The sequence below is a fragment of the Lepisosteus oculatus genome, chromosome 13 (genome assembly GCF_040954835.1).
Source record: "Lepisosteus oculatus isolate fLepOcu1 chromosome 13, fLepOcu1.hap2, whole genome shotgun sequence".
Lineage (NCBI taxonomy): Eukaryota > Metazoa > Chordata > Actinopteri > Semionotiformes > Lepisosteidae > Lepisosteus > Lepisosteus oculatus.
In genome coordinates this window covers 10,079,132-10,102,791 of record NC_090708.1, presented here as the reverse complement: position 1 = coordinate 10,102,791, position 23,660 = coordinate 10,079,132, and the positions used below count along the sequence as shown (strand labels likewise).

At 40.8% G+C, this 23,660-nt stretch overlaps 1 protein-coding gene across 1 annotated transcript; it reads right to left on the bottom strand.

Moving 5' to 3' along the window:
• Positions 1 to 5,072: 5,072 nt before the first annotated feature.
• amotl2a (angiomotin like 2a) lies at positions 5,073 to 20,410 on the bottom strand. Its single transcript, XM_015361303.2, has 11 exons — positions 19,956 to 20,410; positions 17,237 to 17,991; positions 15,993 to 16,191; positions 13,476 to 13,620; positions 13,014 to 13,106; positions 9,908 to 10,203; positions 9,352 to 9,545; positions 8,922 to 9,023; positions 8,439 to 8,659; positions 8,122 to 8,283; positions 5,073 to 7,290 (listed from the first exon to the last, which is right to left on the bottom strand). Exons 2-11 carry the CDS (start codon positions 17,926 to 17,928, stop codon positions 7,208 to 7,210), a joined length of 2,187 nt encoding a protein of 728 aa, XP_015216789.2. The 5' UTR covers positions 17,929 to 17,991; positions 19,956 to 20,410; the 3' UTR covers positions 5,073 to 7,207.
• Between the last annotated feature and the right edge of the window lie 3,250 nt (positions 20,411 to 23,660).

Below are 23,660 nucleotides of genomic sequence, written 5' to 3'. Positions count from 1 at the left end.
ATTGACATAAAACATAGTTATCTTAATACACATCCCTGTGGTACTCCACTTATTATGCAATACTAAATTTAAGGAGTATTTACCTTTTAACTGATATTTTTTATCCTCTAACTATTTCTCAGTTCCAGTAATGCATTATATTTTACGCCTACCACTTCTAATTAAGACTAAATACTGTATGTGGATCTTTATCAAAAGTCTTCTACAATTCTAAATGTATTTTGTCTATTCAAATACCTCAACAAAGAACAAGTGAAGCAAGGTTTACCTTTTCTAAATCCATGTTCATGACCTCCTAAAAACCTATTTCCTTGCACATGATCTAGTTTAATTATTGCCTCCATTAGCTTTACATGTAATCCAGTCAAACGGTCTATAATTGCTTGGTTTGTTTTTGTCACTTTATTTGTGCATGGGTGCTACATTCGCAATTTCTCAGTAAATGGCTTGTACAGTACCTCTGTCTTGAGACACTATGGATGGAAATTTGTTAATAGTCTATAAACGTCATCCTCCAAGTCCTCTGACAGAAGTGACAGAATTTCACCAGACAGAAAAGCTAATATCTACATTTTGGGTATGGATATTGCTAGATTACATGAAATTATTTAAATGGAAATACAACCCTTTTAAAACTTCATAACTATAATTTAACCTGTTGGTGATTTATATACTACTTCTCGAATGGCTGTGAAAATAGCATACATACTTATTGTGTATATGTTTAGCCGAAATGAAATTCTTTCCCAGGTCATTTGAATGCTTCACCATTTTAAGTATATAACAAAGAGATCTATCTATACCATTAGTTCCTTGAACATTCCCCATACACAGCCCTTTTCTATGTCTAGCTATAAAACTTATGGTGCTGTTTTCAATGACAATCTTATCAATGTCATAAAGTCATGGGGATTGTGCAATTCCTGGAACAAAGAGCTCTTATACAATGTTTATATTGTTCGTAAGTTAATTAATAGTAAAGATCGCCCTCTGTTCATCAGTAAAGCTCTACAAGGATTAATTGCAAACCAAGGCCCTTTGTTCTATGAAGATTTTTATAACATTTGACCAGAAATACTTTATTCTGGCCACAAATTAAAAAGAAATGCCATTGTCAGTGACAAGCCCATACCACACATTTCAACTACACTAGTCTGAAACCACAAACATAACAAAAATTACAGGAAACCAAAAGAAATGGTAGTAGTGCAGTGTAGTTAAAAACTGAAATGTGTCAGATATAGGCCCTTAGCTTCCTTGTGGATCTTATAAAATAGTAAACACTAAAGCCAAGCAACAGTAGTTTATGAATGTAGCTTTTCTTTGGAGGTCATTACAATCCTTTCATACAGATCCATTTAGTCTAGGGACATTTTTACAAAAAGCTGGGGGACAAATAAATCTATTGCACATCTGTCTTTCTATAAATCAAAGGAATGTAAATCAAATAGATCCAACTTGTTTTTTAAAAGGAGCGTTCACAAACCCAAGAAAAAATAACTTTGCAAGAATGTAAGTTCTATGTTTAAGCACAACTGCAATCAGAAATAAACCGCATATTTAGCTCTAAGTTTGGCCTTGTGCTATATTTACTGCATACATACATGTGCTATATTAAAATGCACATAAATGCAAACTCTTTTCACACCATTTTGAAACCACAAAGGAGACTCATGATGATCAGAATAAAAATATTATAAACAAAGAGCATCCTATGTATTTAGGTTACATTACAGTGGAAATGATCAACAACAGGGTCCAATCAAGAGAAGGAAAACATAGGGGTGTGCAGTACTTGACTGGAGACTGGCAGTACTTGGAGGAATATAGACAGTCCTATTCTTCTAATCCACCAACCTACAGCAAAGGGTTTTAACAGGGAATGCCTATTGTCTTCAATAGGCTGAGGTCTTGCCAAACTTGCATAATACTAAAACAGGTGAAACTAAATTCTTCCATCCAATAACACCTTGGATTACTCACAATTTGTAAGTTTTGCAAATTATTTGATCTCACTATATTCCTCAGTGGTCATCTGTCCAGTTCTCACCACTTTATCCAATACAGGGTCATGGGAGAGCTGTAGCCTATCCCAGCAAGCAATGGGTGCAGGGTAGGATACACCTGGGATAGCCCACATTCCAGCTTTAAGGTATAGTGAATACAGATTCACAGGTGCCAGAGTGTATTTTCCTGCAATGGTCTAGCTATACATTTCAATGTATGAACAAGGAGCCCTGTTATTCCTATGTCTTAATCTCACCCTCCATACTCTGGACAAGATGCTAGTCGATCACAGGGCACACACAGACACAAGCAAAAAAACAGAGTACGAACAATTTTTACAGAAGCTAATTAAACTACCAGCATGTCTTTGGACTATGGGAGGAAAACGGAGAAACCTAAACAAAAATAGGGAGAAGATAAAAATGTCATGGAGACAGCACCCCAGCAATTGAACCCAGGACCCCAGCACCGTGGGGAAGCAATGTTGACCACTGTGTCACTATGCTACCCTTGCCTTAGTTATGTAAGAGTATAATGAAGGGATAAGCACTGCAACAGGTGCAGCAAGATTATTGACACCTGAGTCTAATGAAAAGCAGGTTTTCATATAACCCAATTAATTTCAAGGACAGAATTCATTAAATTGTGTGCCTGTGTGGGCAATAGTAGTTCTTTTAAGATCTTAATTTTAATGAAAGCAGAACACCCTTTTAAATGACTGAGAGATAATATGTGAATTAAGCAATAAGGCACGAGAGGTCACGCCATATCATGGAAATAGTCACAGTTAAAAGGCGTTGTTAGGCCCAATGTGAAGCATATACAATAATACATATTGTATTATGGTGAGGTTCTTGCATTGGAATTTTGTCTTGTCTTTTGTCTTGTCTTAGGGATTAAAAGAATGTCTCTTTATTGCATGCTGTGTCTCATGTATCTCAGAACTGAATTCTATGAAGCGGTGCCACTTTATTGAGATACAGTATGTAAATTAAATGCCCTTTTGGGGTTTTTTATTGGTACAGAATGTATTTTTTATTTTCAATCATGGCCATTAAGATCAACCTATCTCCAAAACAAAACAATATTGTGCTGCAACACTAGCCACTACTTTGGTATGAAGCTCATTGTTAATAAGACACTCCTTTCAAATGGTTCACATTACAGTCGTACCTGCCCCTTAAGGATATGAGCAAAATCCCTGGTATGCATTCTCCTCTAATCCTCCAATAACTCTGTGAAGAGCACAAACTGACCTTAGCACCCTTGTGGCTTCATGCTAAGTTTATTTGAAATCTGATAGCCATTGGAGACCATACAGTCACAGCATGCCCTACATTCCAGCTTAAAGGTAATGTAAATACAGACTCAGGTTTGCCTGAGAGTAACTTCCTGTAATGGGAAAATGAAACACCATAGTCTCGGTATCCATATCAATGTATGGACAAGCAACCTTTCTCTTCCTAAATGTCTTAAACTGATCTTCTGTACTCTCAAGATCTGGATCCATGCTTACATTACATCCTTGATTATTAAATAGACATCGTGAAGATGATTTCTTGCATTGAATTAAAGAAAGTTATAAAGAACATGCCATAATTGAACAGCATAAAGCAGCTTCACATAGTGAGAAGTTGCAAGGAATGAGCACAGACCAGTTTATGAGCAAATTCAGTGTTCGGCAGCTGGAATTCTGAAAGTTTCCAAGGGGTTTTGATTTAGCGAATTGCTTAAGACTAAAAAATCAGGTGATCTGGCTTCTTTTCTGATTAATTCATCTAGCAGATTATTCCATATTGAATGAATATGGATTTCTATGATTGAGATCAGCTGATTACCACATATGCCACATAAAATGAAAAGAGCATTTTTAAAAGAAAGAACACAATTAACATTTTGACTTCAGTTGTTGCACTGAGTGTCACAGTGGCACAGGGGCTAGCATTGCTGCTTCACAGTACTGTGGCCATGGATTCAATTCCTGGGGTCCTGACTGCTTAGTGTGAGTTTCTTCCAGGTGCTCTGGTCCCCTCCCACAGTCCAAAGACATACTGGTAGGTCAACTGGCTTCTGGGAAAACTGGCTCTGGTGTGAGTTTGTTTGTGCCTGTGGCCATTGTTCTACAGCTCCCCTGTAACCCTGCATTGGATATAGAGGGTAGAAGATAGAGGGATGTAGCAGCACCACCTGTAGAGCCCGAGACAAAAAGCAAAAATAAAAGCATGTGTATGATTTTTTAGGCACGTGCGAGTGGTAGATTATTGCAGGTATGTAAAGAATTCACGTTCACCATGAATGCCATTAGATAGCAAAACGGATGAAAAGTAAAATGAGTCCAATTAAATGTCCACAAGTAAATTTTGTATCCGTGGCTTGGTGGCAATCATTATTGGAAATTAAATGACAAACTTTAACCTTTACAGAACCTGAAGTCAATGCTCTTTCCAACAATGAAAGGTTTTGAACTTGACAGATTCCTCCTGCGGAGCTCCAAACCTTACTTGAAGCTCTTCTCTGGGTTGTGATGCATTTGATGCCCACCCACCATAAAGCAGATGGCCGTTTCCGAAAGAAAAAAAACCCACATTTTGGGAATGATTAGAATAGCACAGAACACACACACATAGAAGTACTTGGGTAACAGTTTCCTCGCTGAAAGCAAAACAAGTTTTTAAAAGGAGCTCGTTTTCGAGAGGAGAGGCCAGGGCAAGAGTGCAGGGGCTTGGTGACCAGTGCTTCTGTAGTCCTACCAGAAGAGGCTCAGGGTGTAGGGATACAGTATGTTGGTGTCCAATAGATGCAAGTAATATGGGGTTGATGGAAAGTTTTAAGCCCCTTTCAACTACTAAACATGCAAATTGCAGTGTTTAAGACGGTGTCTTGGGACACTTATACACCCAGCGCAAGGACATTTAAATATGTTGAGGTGTAATAAAGTTTAAGTTGTTTATAAAGTTCACCTTTTCATTCAATCAATGGATTATTGAAAACCAAACATGTAGATTTATTGTTTCAAAGACCAATGTACAATACATGTATATAAAAGAGTATCAAACAATATCATGTAGGCTTATGCATATATTAATGTTTATTTTATTAATGAAATGGGTCTGACATTTCAATACAAAACTCCCACATAATAGAAGTTCACAGCAACATCTACGTATGGGCAGACCATCTAGAATTGGTCTGCATCAGATAACCAAGCTGCTTTTTTCTCTCTATTATAACTTAATTATGCAAATTGTCTTTGGCATTATGCTCATGGCACTAAATACTTAAAGAATACAAATACATTTATACAAAATATATTAAGATCTCTTAGTTCACAATAGTATTTCTTTTCTTGTAAACAAAGCCCAAAACAAAAATAAACAGTAAGCAGATGTGAAATTTCAACACAAAGCACTGACCAGCAAATGCATTGCGTTGGAAATAAGAAAATAAGGGATTTCCAAATTTTAAAACACACAATCTCTCCCATCCAGTTCAAAAGGGCCCTTAGAGATAAGACCAAACTGCGTTTCCACTTAGAATGCTCAGGTCGTACAAAGACCATCTGCACTTATTCGACTATGTCCTTAACCTGTGGAAGCAAAGAACTGATGCATTTGGAAGACATAAAATCAAATGCATTTGGACTTTTTAGTAACCACTAGAATCTTATTTAAATAAAGTATTTCACAAGTGAATTTACTAGTACTTTCTCTATGTAGTAAACTTTGTTTCCAGCTGCTTACACATTATAAACCAGGTTAGGGTCACTAGAGTAGCCATATAGCAATTCTCATCTTAAGAGGTCCCTGGCCAGAATGGGGTCATTACTTAGGGGGAGCAAGTAAAAAAAAAATCAATGCTCGTTAGAATGCTTACAACTTTAAAGTGGGTCAAAGTATAGATAGCCTTTATCCCCTGAGACATTCCAATGAGGAAGAATTTCACAAGATTAGCCACAGCTTGCCTGAAATAGGGAAAGGCATGCATGGCAGTTGCTGCTTAAAACCAGAAAATGATAACCTACTTTTCCCCTGGCATTTGAACAATTGGGTTTCGTGAAAGGCAACCAGTCATTTCAGAGACTACACTCTGATGTTAATCTAAGGAGCATTCCCCAGACAAAAACACCCAAATCCAGGTTTTTTATTATTACTGCATTTCTTAGGACTTGGAAACAAGATTACAATATGGCCAAACACGTAACACCGTAAGTCGAGCTTCTTTTCTCCTTCAAGGATAAAGCAAGAACTTTGTTCTAGAAAACTTTTTTGAAAAAACAGGAGTTCCTTCTGTTCAATGTGAAGAAACAGCATTATTTGCTGGTCTTCAATAAAAGCAAGTAAAAATATCTTTCCACCCATCAAAGGGGACTTGCTCTTCTATACCTTCAAATTTGACCTCTTGCCAAGAATGGGAACTCTTTGTTGCTGTAGGTCTGGAATGAAGTGTATTGGCAGAAGAAAAAGGAGCCTTACTGCTTAATGGGAGCAAATGCAAAATGGAGCCTGGTCACACTCTCAGAGACACAACCCAAGTAAGGGTTTCTGGAGGATAGTAACAAGTGCACTTCAGTTACAAGGGCTTTTGGGGAAGTTTTCATGAAAACATATTTGAGATGTGAAATTCCTGAACACTACAGATAGCTTGTTTGACAGTTTACAAGTGACATATATAAATTACATACAAACATACATACAGGAAACAAGATAAAAATACACATTCAGGGATACTTAATAGCTAGACTGCAAAGATAGCACACAGCGCACACACATACAAGCAGCAATTATAAATATTTTTTCAAAATATTTACAAGTTATACAATCCGTCAGCTGCTTTTTGCAACTGTATGAAATACTGTTCAAAGTACCTCAAAGATTCACAGTGTCTCTTGCACCAGGCAGATTAAAAATAGTATATCAAGCAGAGGTCCTTTTTAGCGTAGGTAAACACACAAGGAAAGCTCAGCTCCTCTTCTGTGCTACACCAGTCCTTTTTCCTGCTTTCTGGAGCTCGTCTTTTTTTCTACTGAAGTGTTTTGTGTAGTTAAGTACATAGTTGTTTCATTTCCAGGAGCGGCACACATTTCAGAGCATCCGTTCGCAACTTCTTTCCACATGAAGTGCAGAACTTTTTTCTGGTTAAAATGCAGGAGGTTCCTTCCTGGAGATGTTATTCACCCTTCCCCCAGAAGAAAATCACTTCTCTAGATAAGAATTTCAACTACTTCCACACCTAAATTATCCAAATTCTTGTACATATTAATGGGTGTCAGTTGTTCCACGTTATCTGAAAATGGAGGAGGAAAAAGGAAACAAACGTGAGGAATATTTACACAACAGTATGGCTCCTCAAAAATCTTAAGTGTTTTAAGTAGATCTCTGATTTGTGCTTGTTGTGATATTTGCATACCCACCACTGAACTAGAATTCTAAAGCATTATACCATTCTTGATGTGTGTACATCTGCCCAATGCATTGCAAAAACCTTTACAAGGAAAAAACAATCTCGTCCTCTAAAAACACTACTTAACGCTTCTATCTCATCTATTCTGCATAGCTGGAATTCCTGGAGATTAAACTCTCCTGGTGTCTGTTGAGGCCCATGGCTGTAGATGGGGGAACCTTTCCAAGACTTCAACTAGTCAGTGAACCTCTGATCCAGACAGATCCAAACAGAACTTCGGAGTCTTCCAAAGAAACATTTGACATCCGACACCAGAGGCTGCCTATCGGTTTTGGGTTTTCACCACAAATGTTATTCAAAATGCAACTCATGCAGGTTCCAGCATCTCATGGCTCTGTAGTGTCCCAATTTGATTATGGTCTTTCTGTGGTACTTGTAAAGTACACCCCAGTGCATCGCAAAATTATGAAAATGTTCATTTTTAGAATGTGGTCCAGTTTGTGGAATAGCTTTCAGTTATCCACTCAAAATATTCAAAATAAAAGAGGATTAATTGCTCTTTGTAAAATACATATGGCACAGAGGCTTCTTTAAAGAGTGAACAATCAAGAACTAAAAACTAGTCCCACTGCCTTCCTTAATGTTTTAAGCATTGGGAGCAAGCGACAGCTAACCCTGAAGTGGATTGTGTCCAAGTCCAAATGCTGTACATACCAGAGACGGGAACAGTGCTGGAATCCTCAGTGGCAGCAAGCTCAGAGGTAGCAGGTGACTCTTGTGAAATGTTTTCCGTCTGGGTACAGCCATCTTGGCTACAGTGTTTAGTGTGGGTGGTTGACCGTACTGCTACCGTCTGATCGTCCGAGAGGCTTTTCACTGCAACACAGAGGGAAAAGCAGGTCATTAATGGTTTCAAACAAATGCTATCCAGTAATAATTAACAATTACAAAATAATTACAAAAATGCAGCTTTGCTTCCTAAAGTTATTTCAGTTCTCCAGAATAAGATAAGTCAGCTGTCAAACGCTCACCTATTGGGTCTCTGCTCGCCGCGTCCGTCGCCTTGTTGCCAACAAGTTGGCGGCTTGGCGTGTGCCAGCTGTGGGCACTGGCAGCTGCAGTGATGGATGGCACAGATTTGGCGGGACGGAGGCCTTGCTGCTCCCCCTTGCTGGGGTCCCTGCGGGAGCGATGCTGAAGGACCTTGATCACTGCATCCTTCTCCAGGAGCTGAGCATGCAGGGCACGGATTCTGGGAAGAGAAATACCCACTCGTTCAGCTCCTTCAAGACACTTGTCCAGGTGAGGGAAAGCATTGGGTGCAAAGCAGAAAAGATGGCACATGACTGAAGTCTCCCTGGATGTGCTGCTACTTCAAAGGGCCAGTTTAGAAGAACCAATCGATCTTAGCCAGCATATCTAGGGGAGACCTTTCCTCACATTGTGACTAAAATATGGCTAATGCTCATGCAGGGTAAAGCTACTATAGCAGAGTTAAAACCCTAGGTCTTTACCGGTTCTCCATTTCCTGGTGTCGGTGATTGGCAGTCAGCAGGTCCTCGTTGAAACTGTTGTTGGGGGAGTGCCGGGGCGAATGGTTGATGATGGTAGTGTCCCTGCAGAAGGAAGGGCTGTTATAAAACTGAGGAGCAATACAGTTCCTGACAAAGTTGCTACTGAGAGGTGTTAAAAGTACATTCCTCTGCTTCTGCATGCTAGCATTGTGTCAACAACCACTAACAACTCCCAACTGCCGAAGGAAATCTTAACCCCATCGCTTAGATCTAAAAGGTGCCATACTGTTCCATGACCTATTCATGTCCTTTTCGGAGAGGAACTCAACGGCTCAGGAGCCATGCCTCAACAAGATGAGATACGGCGACTTCTCCATTTGCTCCAGGGTGTTCCACGCACGCTTTCCCCAGGCCTCCTGCCCCCCCTCACCTCTGTGCAGCCGCGGTGGCAGCCGCGTCCATGGCAAACTGGCGCATGGTGCTCTCCTCGAGGTACTTCTGCTCCCACTTGGTCATGTCGGCCTCCAGCGCCAGGATGCGCTCCTCCTTCTCCCGCAGGCGCTCCAGCAGGGCGCAGGCGCTGAGCTCCGAGGGAGAGGCCGAACCCGGGCCGTGGGTTTGCCGCTGGGGGAGGGGGGAAAAAACATTTTGCTTGATACTAAATTCCTCCCCCTCAGGTATCGCCATCTTGTTCTCCTTCTTAAATGGAGACACCAATTTTAAAATAAAGAAACTGCTATCATGCCTGCTGTCTGAAATGGCCTTCAGTCGTACATTTTAACAAACAACTAAACTCCAAGGCCCTGTAGTAGGATGTGTAATTATTGTGTTTTTAGCGATTAGGGTGTGTGTATATTAGGAGAAATCTATGGTGGCATAGTCTTTAAAACACTAAGTCAGCTGAAGCGGATTGAGGTAAAATCTCCAACGATGCTGTCGGGTTGGTCATGATCAATCCACTCCATATCCAGAACGGTAGATCCTACCTGCTGCGCCCGCAGCATCTTCAGCTCCTGCTCCAGCCGGGTGCGCAGCCTCTGCTCCAGCTTCTCCCGTTTCTCACAGGCGGCCTGCAGCTGGGACAGGGCGTGCTGCAGCCGCTCCACCTTCTCCACGTAGGCCCTCTTCCTGCGCAGCTCCTCTTCCAGCTGGGCGGCCTTGGACTGCGCGCTGTTCAGGGCCTGGTCCAGGGCCTCCAGCCGCCGCCGCTGGTCCTCGCTGGTGCCGCGGAGCGCCGAGACCTCCCGCTCCAGGCGTTCCTTGTCCCGCTGCTGCCGTTCACCTGGAGGGGCAGCGGCATGAGGTCACCCATTCCATTCCCCCGTCCATTTCCATTATGCAGTAGCATGAGGACGTTTATTACTCCCATGTATTTGTTCTGAGAGGAACTATTCAACATAAAACTAGAGATGATAGCAAGTCAATCCACATCAGGGGAACAACAAACGCGGTGTTCCCTTGGGTGCCGTTTCGTCTAAGGAAGCTGGTCTCGCTTCCTGCTCTTCAGCCACAGAACATGACTAAAGCATTGAACGCTTAGAGGAACATGCCTGCCTAGCGTGCTGGGACAAACCACCACCAGTTTAACAGCTGGAGACCTGAAGGCCCTCAGCGCAGATACTGTAGCCATTTTGTGGGCCCAAAACTAAATTGTGCATTTGCCCAATTAACACAGTGAATCAGCTGTAGGTAAACCACATGAACATCCCACGGACAGATGAACTACAAAATTCATCCATTTAAAATTGTCTGGAATCGATTTATTTTCCTTATTCCGAGGAAACTACATTAGTTGTTCATTTCCAGTTGCAGTTATTCTTTTGAAAAGGTCAAGGTAAATATCTAATCCCTGGAACAGTTAGAAATTTGTTAACCCCCCCCACCTCTGTCTGTGTGCTGATTACACAATCTACATTCCAGCAGTGCCAGGGAATGCAGACTTCCTCTGAACCTTTTATGGTGTTGACTTTCTGAACAAACATCTATTGCATTTCATGCTTGAACAAGGTCAGCAATATCTTTACAATTTGCTAAATTTTCAAGGAGCAAATTGCATTTCCCTTAGGAAATATACCATGCAGTAGTATTTTCCTTTAAAAATAAAGTTTGGCTTTCCTAAATGATCTATGAGCCTCAATGTTTCAACTATTATTTTATAATGTCTCAATCTTCAACGTTATGTACACTATGAGAACCATATTAATTGCATCAGATCAGCAGAGCATTTCAATGCGATTAGGAATTTACATTGGGTAATGCTGCTAATCTGCATGGTTTAGATTCAGTTCACTATGATGTGGTTGCTTGCTGATAGAGCTGGAAACAGGGTAATGATACAATTCCTCCTGGTGATTTCACAGTTAAACTACATTGTTTACACCACGTTAACAATTAGTGGGTACATGCAGGGGGCCAGGTGCCTGTCTCCTCTTTCAGCACTAGGCCTAACCAGGTAACCAGTAAAAGTTGAGAATATATCCAAACATTTGGTGAGAGTAGGTGGATTATTTGCCAAAGCAGTTGCATCAGCCAGAACTGATATGTTAAAAGGGGGAAGTAACAGGAAACTAGCACAGCAACCCACCCCCACCCCATCCACATGTATACCTCTGAAATGCCCCAACCTCAGGGACCACAAACCTAAGAGGAGGCCAACGCAAAAGGGGAAGAACAGCACAGCTAGAAAGTCAAAGCCAGTACCACAAGCTCAGCCCAACAAGCAAACAAAGGAGCTGTTTGGTTAGGGGAAGGGAGGGAGTCTGTCCTGTTCTTCGGAACAGCCTGAATTACCTGAGGAATTCCAGGAATTCATGCCACATTTATTGCTGCTGTGAATAATGACTGCTGTTCAAGTGCCAAGAGCAGCTCTCAGTGGAGTGGAAGAAGGATCAGACTACACATTAACCTACCCCCCACCCCATTCTTGGCATGTGTACGATTGTGCACACCAGTTGTATTATCATTCACTGCATCGATAGAATGCAGATGTAAAACCACACTTAAAGGAACAAGATGTCCAGAACGCTTAAGTTGGATGAAGCTGGATCTGCAAGAGTGTTACATAAAGGCCATACAGCCACCTCACATAATGGATGGAATAACGCCATATCTAGAAATGGAGAAAACGTTTCAAACTTTTCCTAACTTTTACATCACACTCCCCTCCCCTTTGCAGCTACAGCTCAAACCGACAGCATACGTTTTATGAGCTTTTAATATCACGTTGAAACTGTACAAGGAGTGCAAAAGAGCACACCCCTTTAATAAAGGCAGTTTATTTGTTAAGAAATGGTAACATAACTGACAGGACAACTGTCAGATTTAAAAAGGAGTAGAGAGCTAAAAACTGTTGGAAAGGTTTCAGGAATATTCTCATGGCACAGCATAGCTTTTTCCCCATTCCTCAGCACAGTACACATAATGAAAAACAAATCCACCTTAGATTGAAAACAATACTTGAAATGTATGAATATAATTCAGTGTGAATTTTTTACATAAAGAATGTTTTGAGGAATGCTTTGTTTATGTCTAATTTAACAGCACTTAACAGAGATATTCAAGGATTAAAATGTGTTGCTTTTTGTTGGCATTAGATCTAGGAAGGAAATTCCAAAGATTCCATCTCCACCCCCCAAGAAAATTGCTCCCTTTTTGGTGCTGTTTACGGACGTTGTTTTGATTTTTTGTCTGTTCCTTCTTTCCTCTCATTCCAATGAAACATTTATGCACAAGTGAGTGTCAACATAGACTTTGGAACAAGGAGACAAACCACCAGATTCCCTAAGCCAAAAAAGAACACTACAGCCCTTATAATAAATTCTCCCATGTATTTACAAAAATATTAATTACTGAAGAGTCTAGTGTTAATCAGATAACTGAAATACCACACCATTGTACCTCAGTTTGGTTTTCTTAAAATATAACCACCCTTTTCCACAACTACTTAGCATGATGTATTTTAAGGAATGAAACAGCATATATATTGAGTACTGTGGATCCACAAAATAAAGTGTTCTTAGCCATCTAGTATTTATGGGTGAGACTTCAGGTCAATATACAGACAAAAACCACTGTTGCACTAAAGTTACTCACTTTGCTCTAGGAGTTTGGCCAAGACATCTTGGTTTTGGTCTGAAGAAGCAGCTTCCTTTGCAGCCAGCTGTTTGCTAGCTGTTTCCAGGCGGTCTAAAAACAGTCAAAGAAAGCAGCTGGTCAGTATTTTTCTTTAGTAAAGTCTCTAGATACTCTTATAGCACTTACAACAGGATCATGGGCTGATCATGGTTTAAGTGCTAAATGTCTCAAATAAAGCAAAGATTAGGGGTTAGGGGATTTGTGGTTTACTTTAGAAGCATAAACATTTGTTTTTCAGTGAGGATCCCAGTTTCAAAAGGGCAACACATGACTAGTCCCTAAACTTTTACATCACTCACAGTTACTCGATTTGTTAGATGTTTCAAGCTGACAAACTGGATCTCAATAAGCATACATCTTTGAAGTGCAAGGTAAAGAACCATGCAAGTGGGACATTTTAACATCTACTTTAATTCTTACCTCTTAGGTCCCGGTTAAAATCATGTAACCTTTTGATCTCTCCTTCCAACTTGTTTCTCATGGTTTTTTCCAGAGCCTCGCGTTTAGCAGAACCCTTCATGAGTGTCTCATAAGCTTCAGATATCCTCTGGATTTCCATCTCAAGCTGGAGAGGAAAAATAAAAGGTTCCCAAATATACACGTCAAACTCCAAAATTCTCATGAAGTAATCATAAAAACGGACAACAGTTTTAGTTAACTGACCTCTTCACACACCTAAGTACCTGCTGAACAAACAAGCATGATCCTCGCATTTTTCCATTTCAGGTTCAATGTCAAAAGTCACTATCTGCACTTTTCTAACGTGTCCACAAATGAACAATTGTGGTGCAGATTATTCTAAAGGGTGTCTTGAATCAACATTCCTAACAGCAAAGACATCAGTTCCAGGTGTTCTTTTGAATAGGCAACATGCCAGCGCAGTGAGGCAGAGAAAAGAGCTGGCAGTTAAAACCATAGAAGCAGCCACAGCAGGAACATTACTCAGACATATCTGTTTGGGCACATTTACTCCACAGTAGTAGAGAGCCCTGTTGTGTAATTTCTGAGGTTGTAATTATCATTCTTTTCATGTGAGAAAGCAAAACCAGAAACTGAGATGCATATTGTCAGAGCTAGAGAATGTCATGCTCGTACACACTGCTACTTAAAGATATGAGAAGCAGTCCAGAGCAGATAAGAAAATGTGATATGGATATGGGGAATCGAAGAAAAGTACATTCACTCCCTTAATGAACATCATCAGGGTTAAATGTTTTTAAAGATCATTCATCAACACAGAACATACAATGAAAACTCTTCAGAAGGCTGTACACGGGAAATGCTAGAAATGGAACTTTTCGTAATCCTTTTTTCCCCATAAACTAAGTTATTCAAAAGCTCTCCTCTCCATGAAGTCACACTAAATAAAAATGAAACGATGGAATGTGAAAAACTGCTGATGACATGCACACTTTACAGAGGCTGTAAACAAAATTCCAGTAGTTTCATAAAGACTTGTTAAAAAAAGCTAAATACCCAAAGGGACCACAAGGAACTCCCCAATTCTAGAAGCATGATGAAAGATTATTTTTAACTAGGTCTGAAGACTCTTTCAGCTTTTTCCAAACCTCAAACTGTCCCGTCAATTCACAATGGGATCTCTGAGCCCAAGTCGGATTGTTATAAAAGAAGAATGAACAAGAAGCAACACGTATGCAAGTAGTAGGGGTGAAAGTGAAAGAAGCCTTTCAGTCTGAAATAGCAACTGTTCTCTGCAGCCTGCTGCTTTCTCCTAAGTCTCATCAGCTGTGGCAAGGTCAGAAACCCTTCACTGCAGTCTGACATCTTTTGGATTAGACGTGACATCTGCAGGCACTCCAAGCACATGCACTTATTTGCCAGAGGTCCTGACAAAAGTCTAGTTTATACACTGGGCCGCCTTTCCCTTTTTGTAGTCAAACAGCCAGTCTCCTAGGCAACAGCTGTTTGCCATCCCTCAAATACAGACACTGCTTTTAACCGAGGCTCCCTACACAGAGATGCTGAATTCTTAAAACGTCTCTTCCCTAGTAGTTACAGAACATATCTGGAGGAGCTAATCTTATGTGCACTGGAAGAGCTTGGCATTCACTGTGGCAGAAGCTTTTGAGATGCCATACCTCCTGGACTCTGCTGGAAGTTCAGGATTCATGCAAGCCCTGGAATTATGATCCCGACAGACGGAAGAAGATTGGAAAAAGTGATCTGAGAGAGCTATAAGTGTAAAAACGCCTTATGATCTTAGACCTTTAAGGGGCTGAAGCACTGAGTTTAACAACTGTGTAATACAAATTATTTCATTTATATATTTATATATACACACACACACGTATGTCCTAATACTTTACAAATCATTGTCTTCTGAAGGTTATAAACTAAGGGAGAATGTCTTTCTCCCTCTACAGGTACCAGTGTCTATTGTAAAGATTTTACAATAGAAGCAGCTCTGTCTTTTTAGGATATTTTGTATCTCTTATTACTTTACATAAAGGCTTTAACATGTGCCAAAGGAGACAAGTCATAAACACTGTGATCCTTCCACTGCGCACATTCCAGCGTGGCTTCAGAGTTAATCTCTCTGGTATTCAGTATTGGCAAAGGCCGCACATTTAATTTCTGAAATCCACACCCGTCATAAAGCACACAAATGCGCTGAAGTCAAAGACTTCACACAAAATACTGAAATAAACCAATTTCGTTTCCATAAACATGACATTAAGTCTCTCTTTTGGGGCTTCATGTGGTTTCTCATATTATGTTTAATGAGTTCCTGATTGGGATTTTCCTTCTGGCAAAATCGGAAGAAACTCCTGACTCTTAACAGAATCACCAGCAGTCACATTTCCATCACGGTATATTCATTTATAGAAATATTGCGACCTGCATTGACTTGCTTTGAAAAAAACAGGTTGAAGACTCAGTGTTTAAGTCTCATTGAAAGGTCTCAAACCTCTATACCTTTTGGATCCTGGCGGCCTTCTCACTGTAGCCTTCTAGATTCCGCCTCAACATCTCATTTTCCTTCATCAGCATTTCCATCTGGGCTACATGGCTGTTTGTAGAGACATTGTGAGCGGCCATGAAGGCCTCCACACCTGCAGGGGTCAGTGTAGATAAAGGACTGTGGCGGAACACCTGTGGCTGAGTCTGTAGATGCCTACAGGAAAGAGAAAGGTTGATTTAATTCTCTCCTCTACATATCCACGAGTTGCAGCCCACAGTAGTAAGATCAGCAGGTTCACGTCACACTCCCATCCAACCCACATACACACACAAAAATACAATACAAGTATGATGGGTTACATTTTCTCTTGGTGCCTCATCACATTAGGGCAATCAAACACCAATTCATGCCAATGGCAGAAGCCACAGAGCAGGTACAATCACGCCCGCAGTGATGTCAGCAGTGAGTTTAGATTAGACAATTTCATTAGGAAAAAAATAGATGGCATATGAATATCTTTTGTTATATGTAAATGAATATATTTTGTTAGGTTTACGTCACTGTCAGACAATTTCTTGCTCTGCTTGTAAAGGCAGGTTAGTCATAATGACACACGCAGTAAAAAATGGCCTTGTTCTCAGACTTATCCAGCTAAGATAAGTGCCAACACACTTTGCTTGCTGGATCAATGCTGAGGAAACTAGTGCAACATTCCTTAAGTGTGCCACCAGCCAAAAGGAAATCCAGAAGTTTCTTGTGAAGATTTCTACTTGTCTATCATGAAGAATACAGATATGCAACAACATGTTTGCAGTGGTTTCACTTCAAGTGCTTTGAATACTCAAAAACATTTCCCAGGTGCATTACAAAAACCCTTTGAGATGAGAAAATGAGTATGTGGCTACAGGGGATATAAAGTTCTCATTGGCTCCATTTCTTCCCATAGACCATAAAATAGTTCATTGTTAGATAAAAAAAAACCCAAATGGTTCAATTCAAAGACTATGACCCCCCCCTATGAATTGGCTTCATTACTCTCCTCTCCTCCCCACTGATAGCTTATGTATGGCTGCTGTCGCATCATCCAGGTGGATGCTGCACATTGGTGGTGGTGGAGGGGAGTCCCCATTACCTGTAAAGCGCTTTGAGTGGAGTGTCCAGAAAAGCGCCATATAAGTGTAAGCAATTAGAAATTATAATAATTAATTAATTATAATTAATTACAACTGCTACGGTAAAGCCCACAGGTGTGACTTACCTGTGAGACTGCGAATAGAAAGGGGGAGGTGGCGTGTTGTAATGTCCATGCTCCTGGGAATGGCTAACCATATATCCCGGAGGCTTGACCAGAAACGGATATTCGGGTGGGGGGCCTCTCTGCTCAGCAGGGTGCTGCTGGGCGCTTGGGGCGTGGTGGACGTGATGCTTGGAGAGCTGCGGATAGCTGTGCGAGGAGCTCATAGCCATTTGGTTTTTCGCGCCGTTCCTCTCCAACGAGAGCTGCAGCAGCCTCTCGCTGAGAGACCGGACGTGCCCCCGCTTGAGGTCTCTCAGACCATCGTCCTGCAGGACGTCGTCCAGCATCACAGCGCAGGCATCCCCCTGGCCCCTCTGGGACGCCAGGTACTGCGACTGGGCCTTGGCCTCTTCGTAGGTGGGCAGCTCCTCTCCGTGGAGCTGGTAGAGCTGGTGCAGGGAGCTCTCCGAGTGGTGGCAGTCCCCCTGGTGCTCCTGCCCCTGGGGCTCCTGGCGCGCCGACAGCTGGAGAAACTGGGACTCCTCCTGGTTCAGGCTCTCCGCGGAGGAGCGGGGGCTCCCGGAGCCCGCCCCCCGCAGGGCCTGCTGCTGGATGGCCAGCAGAGCGCGCGTGTCCGTGAGGTTCCCGTAGCGCAGCTGCTCCTGGATCAGCCGGTGCAGGACCGTGCTGGACGAGTCTTCCGCCGTCCGCATCGTGGATGCTGGCTTGGCGAGGCGAGTTAGGGCCGGGGACGAATCGGAGAAGTAGCCTCAGGTCTGGGAGGAAAAGCAAAAGGACAAATCTATGAAAAAGAAGCCTTTGGGCCTTACTAAATAAAACATTGCAAGATATTCAATTATCCCTTGGTATATCCAACAAATTTTGTAGTAGAAAAAAAAATTGGAAGAGCGTAGCTGGGCCTAGCTGTAACCAAAATATTTTAGTTACAGACTAGATGAGATTTCTATAGAATGGTTGATAAGTATGATTTAATATGAAATAACATCAATACCAATAATAAAGATAGTAAAGCTAGAGGGACCTTTATTCTGAGTAATTTGTTAGCTTGGCTAGAGGCCAGCTATAATTTGAGGCACATATGTTTCAACAGAAAGGCATGTGTCCCTTGAAATGCAATAAACATCGGGTTCCAATTTTGGGTTTTCTGTATCTTATTTTGTAAAGGTATGCACATTGCGCTCATTCTCCCCCCAGATGATTTTAGATCAGGGAAATAAGGAGAGCCAGCTGCAAAACTAAGCCAAGCAGTGCTTTGTGAAACTGTGGAATCTCTTTCCCTTGGCCACATGGACCCCCGATACAAAAACAGGGCACATACCAGTCATGTCTCTGTGGCTCTGCGGCTCTGCGTGGTCTGCCTCTCAGAGAGCATCGCCATAGCAACAGCACGTTTGCACCTCAATATCACTGAAATAGCCCTCTAGCACCCAGCCAGCTTTATGCGTATTCCGTGGCCAGGCAAAATGTTTTTAAAAAACTCCCCAAGACCTGTTTTATCCCAGTATTCACGTACACTATACTCGGGAAACGTATCCTCCTCACCTTTCTACTGAAACGAAGGTGTCGATAATTACTAGAATTGCGTACTTGAAAGGAGAAGGTAACTTGTTTGACATTTCAGAAGGCAAGAAAGCCCCACTGGTAAAAGCTCTCTAGAAGTGGGAAACAACCTTTCACGTGGAGATCTTTCCCTTCAAGGCTCCACCAGCCAATTCTAGTTTAAACAATTTATTTGGGATTTCCAGCTCATTACATTAAAATACATATATAGTTAACATATCAATACAGAGATTTGAAATACTAAAGCACTTTGACAAAGGAGGCAGTTGTTAAAGAGGAAGTCTTGGCACTGGTCTGTCCATTACACAGCTTCCTGCGGCAGGCGCCGCTCTGTTTCTACATAACTTACTGTGCTGCTGTAATGTGCGAACTATACGACTTGATAAAATCCGAAGTCTGGAAAACGAACACGACAAAAGAAGAAGGAAAGGGGCAGTGTAGTCGCCAGTCACATCTGTACGTTTAGACAAAATACCAGAAAGACTCCTAATATTTCCAGCGCTTGCATATTTTGTTCTTTCGAAAACACGCGTTTTTTATTCAATTTCACAGCGTGAGGCACTGTACTGAACGCAATTATGGTAAATCTAATTCGCCTTTACACCCGCAGTGTTTATGGAAAAAAAAATCCCCACTTTTATTGTCTGTAAAACATCCCATGCCGAACGAACAAGTGTTTTACTCCTGAGAATGCAAAGGGTTTATTTCACTGAGACTTCAAAGTGAGTCTAATCGGGTAAAGGACCGACCCAGCAAACATCCAGATGAGCTCCGAACCTTCCCCGGATTCACGTCTCGAATCTCAAATCGCTAAATATTAAACATGAACCGACACAATAGTCTCCGCATTTAGTTTTGGGAGACAATACTGATGGTACAGTCTTTATGGCCCTCATAGATGGATTTATTGCAATATAACATGTATGCCAATCTTCCCATGCCTTTGGATACTTTAGGTTAGCTATTCGCATCAAATACGAGACTAAAATCACTCAAATAAGTTCTTCTTGCTTAAATAATAACGTTCGATTTAAAATCGATACACAGAAACGCTATACATAAGTTAAAATCTAAAAATGAGTTTTACCACTGAACAAAAATTAGAGAAGATCGCAAGTGACCGGTGAAATAAGAGAAAGACGATAAAAATAAAACTCACCCTTTCACAGTTCCATTAAATGCATAGCAGAAGGGAGACGCGTGTAGATTCTGTTCATTAAATTCCGGATTATTGAAAGTAATCCTGTATCTGTTCATTGAAAGTAAGTTCAGATACGTGCGTGTTCGCCCATGTGTATGTATTCCACTGTTAATAAGTGTAGTTACGCTCTGTGGATTTGCCTGGCGTAGACTGAGCCAGTTTAAGAGCTCAGTGCGCTAATAAATAACTGAGGGCTGATTGTTCACAGAGGCTGGAATGATCGGAATGCGAGAGCTCCAGGTTCCTCTGGGATCAAAAGCAATAACAGACTACAGCAGCTCGTTGAAGCTGCCAACCCCCCCATACAAACAGCTCGAACAATGAGCCCCGATTCATTCGTTTGTGTCGTTAAAAGTGGTGTTAGTGCTGCTTCGGTTTTTGAGATATTAGAAGTTCTTCTGAGGGGAGTGATGTCACTCCTACACCAGCAGCATCATGGTTGAACTGAAAGTCGACGAGCAGAACCTGAGACCGCAGTGGAACTGGGAAAGCACAGTTCGCAGAATAGCGCCAAGCCCTGAGATGAACATTTGTCGAAATACTATAATAATCACTGAGACATCAACCCAAATGAGCAATATTTTATTTATGAACTCGTTATTTTAAAGGAGCCTTTGGTACTGTTTAATTTTTATAGTGTTGCTGCGAACAGAACACTATAGCAAAACAGTGACAGTGGATTAAATTGTTTTGTTTTAGTAGATGGTAAGAGCTATTAATTTCTTTCTGTGTCTGCTGAGGGATGGGAGATCTTCTCCTTTTGAAATCATGAGGTGGATTATCTGTTCTTGACGTGTGCATGTATGAATTAATGGTAAAGATAAAACTGTTTCGAATCTATTAAACCATGGACAGAGATGCGTCTTCTCATCATTTGAAAAAAAAATCAGGTGAAAGTTAACACAGTGCACATATTTTCTGAAAATAATAGCTAGACTTAATATTCGCGACTGTGTTAATAGTTTTAAAAGGTGAAGAGCGGGTTAAAGAACAAATGAATCTTAAAAGGTTAAAAAAGACAGAAAATCCTTAGATAAAAAAACTGATGTTTATTAAGTTATTTAGTGCTCCCCTAATACATAACTATAGAACAGTACTTGGCTATTGAAGTATACTGTATGTCCATCCTGGTACTGCACAAATATGTACTGAGTTGACTATTTTAAAACACGTCAGCAAAACAACACAGTTAATGCTATGAACGCTTGGATGTAGACTTTAATATTTCAACAGTCCTGAACAAAAATACTAACAAACCTTTCATAAGTCTATTTTAATTTTGTTGACTAAACAAATTTTGGAAACAGTAACTTCCACATTTTCTTTTAAATACATCTTTTGTTTTCAATAGTTGTTTTTTTTATGAAGCTGTTGTTTATGAAAATGTGGACACTTAGTTGTTAAATGTTTTCATTATTAACTATAAAGCTAAAATAAAGCTCATATTTGTGTGTACTTTATATGCATGTGTATCTACATTATTTTTAACACAATTTGCACCGCTATTATGAAGATCCTTAGAGCTTGCAAATCACTGAATTCTTAAATTATGTAGAATGAAGATTCATCGCAGACCTGTTACCTTTCTGTTCACACTCATCACATGAAACATTTGAGAAACACATATGTAGTACATACAGATTTAAAGACATTAATTATTGGGTTATATTGGGTCAACAGAAATAAATAATGGGATTGCACAAAGATGCACAATTTATCATTACAATTCACCCCCATTTCAAGGATTATATTACGCTTAAGTCAAAAGGTGCTAATTTTAGACACACATTTCAGCAGACTCTCCGCGTTCTTTTTCAGAACCCAAAGGAGCATAAACGCTGGTTTCAACTGCACCAACGAATTATTTAGGAATCCCTGTTTGTCCAGATCTGTGGTGGGGCGACTTCATTGACACTCCAACACTTTAAATTTAGTTTTAATTAAAAACATGTTTTAACGGCACAATCGTAGATCAAACGATCGAATTAGGAGGCATTGTGTATGATGTTTAAGGCAGAGGGCAGCTTTGCCGCGATCCACAGCGCTAAATCGTGCCACAGAGGCAGAAAACATCTGCAGTTCCCACTAAACCCCTCTAGTGGGCGTGCAGATAATACAGCGCGCGTTATCTCTCTCTTGCACGTTTCCCAAATCCTTAAAAATAAACTTCTAGGTAATCCATAAAAATAAAATAAAACACTATTGGTGAGCTACTAGATTAAATATGTTGAACATGATACCAATACTCAACTGAGTTATTCCATTACAGAAAAAATGATCAATCTTACCTGGTTTGGTTAGTTATTTGGTTACTATTTACGTCTGAAATGGTACAGGATGTGTTTGTTTACAATATTGTGGGGCATACATTAAAACTTGAGCTTTTCTGAGAATCAGTCTGTACCAGAACGGGTAAAACTTAAATATTCCCTGATAGCAATGTAGCTGGTGTAATTGCCCAACTCTTCACCTCCTTTGTTAGCAAGATGAGGAAGGAGCGCAGGTGAAGGTTAACTGATCATGTTTAAACTTGTTTTTATTTGATAAAACACTTTTATTATCTTTTTTAACAAAAAATGACTCTCGAAATAAAAAAACTTTTTTTTTAATCGTACACACAATGAACAGAGGCAATGGATTTGTGAGAATTACGTTTTCATCATTCGCCCATAACGTCTCTAAAGTTGCCCGAAGGCTTTTGCTGTACACGGTTTCTTTGTGCGCCGTCTTTGAAAAACGTGTAAAGCGGTCAGAGAAAACGATTCAAATGCATACTCTACACAGCCTAGGTGTTGTGAAATGTAAAGGCGAAGAGTCGCAACAATTTTGGAGTGTTCAACTTCAATAAAGAAATTCAGCAGTAGGAGCTGTAAATGACCCACACACGAAACATTGTGTGAATTTTTTTTTTATTTCTGTAAAAGGCCCGTGTGCTCCCAGGTGTCTTTTAAATATTTAACTAATGCACAATGCCAATGGCCGTGAAGTATGTGCAAGAAGAGGGTGATGTGGGGGAGGCTGCCTGCCAGCTGTCTTCGGAATAAAATCCTCTCAATAATCAGAACTGTGAGAGATTCATTGTCCCCAATCCACACCAGACATTGTAAACGAGGGTTACCATCTGCTACGTCGCTGTCACAGCCTCCTCCCCATACCCTATATGAATGTACACGAAATTGCAATCATCTGGCTTAAGAAGACGCGGAGGGGGGGACAAAAGGAATTTTTTATTGGAAAAGCTGTCATAGTAAAGCTTTGAATTATTATTTATTATATGTGTTTTTATTTCCACAAATATCTCTCAAGACGGATAAAAAATACATACTGTATAGTAAATAAATGAGATATGTTTCCAACTTCAAAGAGAATTGTTATTCAAATCGCGGCACAGCGCAATACCAAGCAGACTGATCTACATGTGTATTTCACAGTGCGTTAGTCAGAGAAGGGAATCTGCTTCATGAATCCCTGAACCGCTTTGGGCTGCTCGGCTGGACATGTCCCGCAGAACACGGTGACCCGGCCCAGCGCGACCGCGGCTCCCTCTGCGCCCTGGCCTTCCCTAAAATACGATCTATCATTTCCCAAATTGTTTTAGAGCAAGTAATTGGTAAAAAGTGTTCAGACTTCTGCAATTTCATTATGTAGTTTAAAGTAGAAAGA